Source organism: Aplidium turbinatum, chromosome 4 (genome assembly GCF_918807975.1).
Source record: "Aplidium turbinatum chromosome 4, kaAplTurb1.1, whole genome shotgun sequence".
NCBI classification, from domain to species: Eukaryota; Metazoa; Chordata; class Ascidiacea; order Aplousobranchia; family Polyclinidae; genus Aplidium; species Aplidium turbinatum.
This window is the reverse complement of record NC_137475.1, coordinates 21,987,673-21,996,854: the sequence shown is the minus strand read 5'-3', so window position 1 is coordinate 21,996,854 and position 9,182 is coordinate 21,987,673. Positions and strand designations below refer to the sequence as shown.

At 36.2% G+C, this 9,182-nt stretch overlaps 1 protein-coding gene across 1 annotated transcript in view; it reads left to right on the top strand.

The window, feature by feature from the left end:
• Positions 1-4,112: 4,112 nt before the first annotated feature.
• The window catches only part of LOC145768981 (uncharacterized), a 63,133-nt gene continuing 58,063 nt past the window's right edge, over positions 4,113-9,182 (top strand). The window contains exon 1 of the mRNA XM_082580581.1: positions 4,113-4,265. Within this exon, the coding sequence (XP_082436707.1) occupies positions 4,113-4,265 (153 nt within the window). The remainder of the gene's footprint in view (positions 4,266-9,182) is intronic.

Genomic DNA, 9,182 nt, shown 5'->3' with positions numbered 1-9,182 from the left:
TATCAGCTACTCCTGATATCGGCCGATAAATATCGGCTGACTGATATATCGGTCGAGCTCTAGTGAAAAGGTTAGGAGCTAATTTGCACTTTAAGGATCCAGTGAGAGATTTTGTAATATCTGACAAAGTGACAAAGACCTTCAGCTGAAGAGTTTAACACAGTTGGCTAATTCAGTCAAATGTATAGGCAGCGTTCAAAGAAAACGAGTACGACAGTTGTCCAGTTCAACAAACTCAGTTTTTCATAATACCTGCTTAGTAGACCTCCCCAATCCCCGGACTTTCTTTTGTTTTCATCTATATTATGACTTTTCTGCATGGGTTTTCAATGCTGATTTCAAAAATATGCATAAAAATTTTTTTCGATTATATATTGTCTGGGAAGTTATTTGCTGTTGCTTAGCAACAACTTTTCATAAAAATTACAAAAATCCCCTTTAAAACCCCTTTACTTTTAACCTAGTATGCTGATATCTAGATTATCTGAAAGCATTTCTTCTGCTGAAGAATTAAAAAAAAAAATTATTAAAATTGGACAATCGGTACCAGAGTTATGACCGTTTAAGTACCCAGATTATGCAGTCACGCATGACTGATTTTTGTTAATTTATTGCCAAATGATACTAGAAAAATGGTGAAAGTTGCTGTCAAGGGGTTTTTGGGGGTAAGGAGTTCAAAAAATATATTAAAAAGTGTCTCAGAGCAACAGAAAAAAAGTTATTAAAAATTGATACAAACAGTCATGCATGAATGATTTTGTCGCAATTGTTTCATTCCTACAACGAGATGTATTCCTTAGGCACCACAAACGTTAAATGCCTGGAGTCACTTAGCGCAAGTTTTCAGTATGTAAGTGATTTTTATGAATTTGATTTGAATTCATCACATTGTACTACTTTGTCCAATATTTTGCTCAATAAGTTATGTAAAGCAATAACTCCGTTGTCATGCAAAGAACCATCTCAGAAACTGTTAAATTTGCAGTAATCATGATATATACACTACAGTCTTAACAAACTGTTTATTCTGTAAACTTGCGATTCTAAAACCACATAACTTGCAATGTTGGCCTCGTATTTGAAACACTACAAATCCCCTAATATGTCTACACTCAATTGAATGCATTGCATATCATAGATCGTTGCTTGCATTGTCAATCGATCACATACAACATGCATAAACAATATTGTCACAACCTACTGTTTTTAAGGGGTCTGCTACTATTCGGCTAGTCCGATGCGGCTATCTCCCTATTCGGCTACAGTTTTGAATTGTATTTTGTATTTTATTCCACAATCATAGGCTCCAACTTTTCAAAAAACTTTAGGGGGCGAGAAAGGTGATGACGTCATTACCATAACGCTATTTCATTCAATTAAAGTAGTTTTTGATTAAGCTTAGTGTCTTGCTTATATTGACACCTAGGTCGCAAACCGAATTTATTAGAACCGCTGCTTGAAACGATTAGTTTTAAGCATGCAGTACGCCTAGTTGTAAAAAATTTGATATTGTTAGCTCATAATTGGAACAGTTGGAAAACAAGCCGATTCATTTCCTTTTCGTGCGAGTGAATAACAACGACCAAGACAGTGAAGTTATCGAAATAAAACGCAAAAAATCATGATTTCAAGCAGAGGGGAAACCCGCTATCGGTTTTATTAACCTCATATCGCATGTTTTGCTAATTACTTACCTTCAAAGCGTTAACAATAGCGAAGTGTTTTCTCTTCTGTTTTTTATCGAAAGTCTTTACAGTCTTTTATCGAATACCGTATATACTCGAGTATAAGTCGAGATGTTCGCAAGTGAATTTTGCCTCAAAAAGACAGGTTCAACCTATACACGATTACACGGGACAAGCTATTGTCTCCAGCTTGGCAGTTTTCAAAATGAACGCATTTTTAGTGCCGTAAAATCATTGTTGACGTAGATTACGGAGTTTGAAACGGCGTCGAAAAGTAAAAGTTTTGAATACAGTTAGTTTAAACTTCTTGTCAATTCTAAACTTTATGCACTTGTTGAGCAATATGCAAAGCTCATGAGACAAAACAGAAAGAGCTGTTTTAAGAAATCGATTTTTTTATTTTTGCGTGTAGGATATAATCGTTCTTATTACGTAACATTTCATGATTGTTGAAGTCGATGTCAAACCTAAGCGGTCGCTTAAAACAATGATGTCAGGTTAGCTAGGTGATAATAGCGGTAAGAGACGTCGTTATTGCAGGCAATATCTGCGGCCAAGACCATTAAACACCTTTTCTTTTATCGGTTTTCAATTTAATTCTCACACATTTCGAACAAAGCAATGTGTTCTGTTGAATCATAATTGATCTCACAGCGGGAAGACCTCGTTGAAAATAGCGTGTCTAATTTAGCGGGTTTACTTTTAATAGTTCAAACATTTTATGCTAAATTTCACTTCAATTTATTTTTCTTTGTCGGAATGCAAAAGAACGATATTGTGGAATAAAATACAAAATACAATTCAAAACTGTAGCCAAATAGGGAACTAGCCTAATCGGATTGTAGCCGAATAAGGAAATAGCTGAATCGGACCAGCCGAATCAGACTAGCCGAAACAGGCCATTCCGGTATTTAAGTGATCCCTATGAGGTACATACAGAACTGTATGTCAAATGTAAAAGTTGATGCCTAAAAAGGCAGAAACTACATATCAATGTATGGGTTAGTAAGCGTCATGAAATGTTATGTATATATGTTGGGTGTTTGAGGTACGAAGTTTATTGCATTGATTAATAAGTGCTTGACTGCTTGTGTACTGAAAATTTTGGTTGTTCCTGTTCTATGTCGAATGCAATAAGCTGAGGTAGAGTAGTTTCAAGTTTTTGTGGTAATGTTCTCTGTTTCTTTTGTGCTGCCAACAAGCAAAGCACATTCATTTACAAGGTATTATAATATAAATGCATCAATTAAAAAAAAATTGTAATCTTGTATGATGTCATAACCAACCTGCATCACCCTAAATAGTTGCTATTGACCCTTTGCTTGGCAGAAAATACCTTGACTCCAAAAATATGTAGTTTTATTGAAGGAATGTGTATTTATGCCATCCGTCTCCAGTTTTTGACTGGGGGCGCTTGGTGTCCTGGCCTGTTATAGAGATCGCCATTGGTGTCATACATGTAAAATGTGGATTTTATTGTTATTGAACCAAACGATTATTGCATCAATGGCTGTCGTACTGTAAGGTGCAGTGGCATTGACCAGACAACTAGACAACTAGACAAGCCAAATGCTATAGGGCAGTGGTTCTCAACCTTTTTGTCTTGGTGGACCCCTTTTGGTGTCTTCGAAGCGGTCGCGGACCCCTAAAAATTTCAATTTGAAATGTTGGTATATCGCGTTTCCTTATGGAATCATATGTTACATAAGTTTCAAAGCAACACACTTGAAAGAATTTGCTGAATTCGCAACGCACTTGACGATTGATGAGATTGATGAAATTATGTTATGACTTATGAGCTATATGTTGGCACACAGGATCAAACATCGGTAAGCTATATGCTCATTTGATGTTTTTCTATAACTTTTATCAAAAGTTAATAGAATACTTGCGACTGTTACAAAGAATTTCTCCCTTTTTTCATTTGAAATCAATATTAATTCGTTATAATCTTTGTCATTGCAAAACTGTGAGTGGTGATAGACTGCTGACTAACGTTTGTATTTCTAAATTAATCATTGATCAGCAATCTGTTGTCTTAAAAGAATTTAGTTGAACATAGCCAACATAGCCTTATTAAAAGGTTTAAGTAATTTATATGATATTTTAGTTAAGAAACCAAACCTTTGTAATGTCCTTTGCAATTTCAAACGACGCACCAGTGCGTTGCGACTTACAGTTTAAGAATCAATGTAGGCTAATACATAAACATTAAACAAAGCACAAACAATTTTTAAATTTCTTAATTTATCCGTCATGTTGAAAACTCGGAAACTTTCGCGGACCCCCGGAAATCGCTTCACGGACCCCCGGTTGAGAACCACTGCTATAGGGCATGTTTGATGTTATATCATACTAATTGACAATAAGACATTTTGTTGTCATGTAGATTTTTTGTATTAGAATGTTGTACGTTAATCAGACAGTATGATTGTTGATGATATAGAAACACATGAAGGAATAGAACTTCAAGAGTTAGAAAGTTCCTCGATTATTCACAAATTTGTAACTGAAAACAACCTCTGTGGCTTGGAGGAGCTAGTCTCTCAGGGCCATGTCAATATCGACAAACGAAATGAGGTATTTTAATATTTAATTTTATGGGCAAATGCCATTGTATATACCAGTGGTTCACAACCTTTTCTCAAAACGACCTAAATTTTCTAAAAATTGATGTTTAGAAAATTTAACGACCTTGGTATAACCTGATATCTTATCGTTACTTTGAAGGCGTCCTGAAAAAAAAACATGATGGCAATATTACTGAATAGTAGCGTTTTAGATTGGCCAAAAGCAACATGAAGTACGAATAAAAAGAGGTTCTTGCCAAATAAGAATGATCTAGCTATAGGGAAAATAGGCTAAATGCAGCTTTACTTGTAGCAGGCCTCTAAGCTCATGGCGGCCGAGAAGTCGTCAAATGGAAATGCAACCTATTTCGTCCCCTGAAATAAGAGACAAAATAGGATCCTTGAATCCTTGAATTTTTCTAATCCTGACGTCATTGCATAGCATGAACAATTGTTGCAAGAATATAATTTCTAGCGTGCATCTAGAAAATATTAATACAAACGAAATCGGTTAATAGTATACTGCTTAAACGTATCAATCGTTTATTTGAATCAAAACCTGAAATCCCAAACCAAATCCAATCTGATAAGTAAAAACATCGGTTAAGCGGCTAAGCGCATACCGCTTAAAAGAATAAGTCAGATAAAAGCATCACGATTTGCTTCTAGTTTGCATACTTCATTCATTTAATCGTATAATTATACCCGTTAGCGAAAAGAGAATGTCTCTTTTTTGCTTCGCATTATTGTCTGCAATGTTCAATGGCGAAATGAAGCAAAGGTGAGACAGACGCATGCGCTCAAAACAAAGACAAGTGTCTGTAATCCCAGGCCATAATCTTATGTGCTAGACATTGCACTACAAAGAACCAATTTTCGCACAGCTGGGCTTCATCAAAACAGAAGAGCACACAAAAGGAATAATCACACTAAAGAAGTTTAAATGCTTTTGATGTCATCCGTCGGCGACTGGCCTTCCAAGGAATGGACATGGACAAATTATTCGGCTTAAGAGGGAAGTGTTGGAAACCATGTCCAAAAGTTTTTACCAGAAAACTTTGGAGAATTTTTTTTAAATTGCTGAAAAAAAGTAGCCTACTGTTGTTAAATGCAGTGCATAATTTCGTTTGTGCAGTTTCGTTCAGTTGAAGAACATTGCAAATTAATTATTTTACCAGACAGCGCAAAAGACTTGAAAAAAAAACTTTGCGATTTCAAAACAATGTGTGTGAGCTGTGTTCTACCATACCACTATTTTCGTAGGCCACATTCCATACTCAAAACTATACAGCTGGTACGAGCTAAAAATAGCACGCTTGAATCAAAAACTTCAACGGTCAAAGTTCGCGTTGTGACGTCACAGAGATCGGTGAGATGAAAACAAGTCCGACTGCCGCAGTTTGCAGAAAAATGCTTTGATCATACCTGCTCAGCCAAGTCAGCAAAGCTGGTCTTTTTTACATTGTTCTGCAGATGATAAATCAATGTAAAAAGGACCAGTTTTGCTGGGTAGAACATACACCATAGTGTTATGTAACACAGAACTAGTAAACTCTAGTTTAACCAGAATTGTAAGCAGTTGTAGGAAGCATTAGTTGTAATGTGCGTTGCAGCCTAGTCAACACAGACATCTTCCCAACAATTACGCCCATTCACAATAAACCTTTTTTTAGTAAATTGGTTCAACAAATCAATCGTATAATCGTATCAAAACGTCTGGCAAATAGATGATTCGATTAACCGATTTCGTCTGTAATGTATCCCTTAAATAACATAATCAGACCTCGAAATTCGTTTTTGTTGATGGCAGACAAATGTGTTTGGTCTGAGCAGCTATCTCGGCGGACAAATTAAGTCTTACGGCGGGCACAGGAGTTTTAACGTCGATCGTCATTCTTAATCACTTTATATATCTTGATAATTCTTTACCATTTGATAACTATAGCTACGGTTTAGAAGGCTTTTCAAAATTTCAGCAAAGTCACTCGGAAAAGCTTTCATCACAGCAACGACGTGCGCTTGAAGAGTCAAAGAGCGGTGTAGCTGCTTAATACGCCGCATAACTGATTAACTTCCACCGAACGAGGTCGTGTGGCTTCTTGCGTCACAATACCATGGACACCAGTTATCTCTGTGGAAAAGGAGATTGGAGACAAACAACTATTCTAATTTCTCAACTTTGGAAGAATTGGTGCTTCAAAATGGAATTGCAGTTTGTAATGCTCTACCACCTTCTCTGCACACAGACATGTGCAAACATTTGGAAGCATTGCAAAACTCTTTCAGAGGTTACTGCTTAGCCGCAGAGAATATTAAAAATAGAGCATGGATGAGGACCATGCAAAACATGAGTTCATTGAACTAAGGGCAATGGAATTGTTAAGAATGTCCTTCAATTCGAAAAGTATTGGCGATTTTTGGAGTCATTGACGCAAGCATAATATCCTCTTTTGGTAAAGAGAACCATGGCTGCTTTAATCTCTTTTGCGACTACATATTTATGTCAATCAGGATTTTCATTCTTGGTAATTATTGAAACAAAGAGTTAAAACCGGTTGGATGCAAAGGATGACATGTGTGTTGCACTGTTGCCCTATCAAATACGAAGTCACAATTTCATGTTCTTGTTGAAAACAAACAGCAGCATCCTTCACATTAATGAAATTAAATTGAAGATATTGAAAAACAATCTGCATTCGCTATTTCTTAAATTTAATAAAACGTAAATTTTGTTACCAATTCTTTTTAATTTTATTGCGTTATGTCCTATTCATGCTGATCAAAAAAGTTAGTCGGACTAGGCCACAAAGGGGGTCCACTCAAACCAAAGTTATTTTTAAGGTGTCCACGTTAAAAAAGTTTAAGAACCCCTGTGTAGCTGTAGGTGACTACTGACTAGTGACTAAGTGTCTCGCTTTTGACTTTTCAAGCATTTTTATTTTACTTTCTTGTGTTTTCTTTTAGTTGGCCAGGCCACTAGGCCTGTTGTTTTTGTGTAAGCAGTTGCCTACAATCATGACATCTGTTACCATGATTATTACCTTAAAAACCTTACGTTGTCATTTTCTGTGACACTAAGGTTTGCGATCGAATTCAATAATCATGGAAGTATGTGTGAAGTGAAGTCACATTTTTCACCTTTATAAATTAGCATTTTGTAACGTAAGTAAGGCAATAATGACATAAGGCGAAGATGGCGCTGACATAATCAATGTTGACAGAGATCTGGTATATCTCAAGAGGTTAGTTACTTAAACAGTAGACCATTGGTTAAAAAGGGTTAGGCACCCCTCGCTTAAAAGGTCAAAAATGCTTGTTTTTGGAAAAAAAAAGAAATGTTTAGGGTTTTTGAGGCAGGGTTTTCCATGATCTGAGAGCAAAATGATTTCGGATTTTTCATAATCAAAACCATGGGAATCAATGCAAGAGGCTAAAAGATTAGAAAGTTTTTGAATTTTAACCCATATCCTCTTGAATCCAAGTTATTCGTTCATTTCTTCTAGGTAGTTTTAGATACCGGAAGGCGTAACTTGAAAGGAATGAATGTTTTATGAACAGCAAGCGATTTCTTTGCTTTGAAAGCATCAATGTCACAGCCAAAACCCCTTTTCAACCATATATGAAGTAGGAAACGACAAAATCCACATTCTAGCTTCTTTCCAGAGAAGCTCATATTTTCCAGCAACCTGGTACCAAAAAATACAACCAATTGCTGACGGTGAATTACACAATGTATTGCGAAAAGTCCAGGAATTTCTCTTTTCATCAGTGCAATGAACCCTCGATGCTTTCCAACCATTGTCGGAGCACTATCAGTTGCGCATTGTAAAATATTTTTCTGTGGAACCCCTTTCTCTTCGTAGAAGTTTTTCACTGTATTAACGATGCTTGATGCCCGAGTATCTGTAGGAAGACTGACCGCATGAAATTATTTCTTCTGGAGATCTCATATTATGAACAAAATGCACGTTTCCAAGCAGCAGCAATACATCCAAATGGCCCGTTTCGGAGAATCCGATTCAGAGAGTCCGATTCGGAGAGTCCAATTCGGAGAAATCCCGATTCGAAAACTGCCTTTTTCAGAGAAAGCCCTTTTCGGAGATTTTTTGAAAATCCAACGATGCCTTCTGTAAATCCAACAAAGCCTTCTGTTTGTAAACAATTCACATTCTAAGCTTCCACTTACGTTTTAACTTAGTTGATTATGTCAAACACTATTTGGCAACTGTCTTTTTTTCGTTGACACTTTTTCGCTGAGACTTTATCTCATTAACCTCTATTGTTAATCATGAAACGCTGTTGGAGCAAATCGGTGTTGCAATTAATCGGCGAAATGACCATTGCATTTACAAGGGCGCCGTGCCAGTCAGCAAAACAGTTTTTTTTTACATTGAATGTAAACCAGTTCAGACTTGAAATCAATGTAAAGTAAAACCATAGGCCAACTGAGTGATTCAACATATTCAGACATTGAATCAATGTAAATACAAACTGTTGGGCTAATTGGGTTCTTCGAACAAATCGAATAGCTTTTGTAAATGTTTTTCTCAGTTACAACCTATACCTAGTCACTTAGTCAGCAAAAGTTACCTTTTGTACACGATTTCAGCGTCTGGCAATGTTGAAATAATGTAAAAATGACAATTTTTGTTGGCCCGGAACCAAAAAATTTTTTCCCAGGAACTTTTTGTTACTTCGCATAGAGTTTGTATTTATACCGTGTAAATTGAATGCAAACATTTTTTGTTGGCGTGTTTAGTTCAGTGACTTCGTCTTTTGCCTTGTATTTGTGAGGACATCGACGCCCATCAAAGTCAATTTTTTTTTTTCATTAATTTGTGCGCTGCGCAAAAGCTTTTCAAAAAAAGTAAGGTTAGGGTTAATGGGTTAGGGTTAATTCTTAATCAATTCGGAAAATTTTACTTTT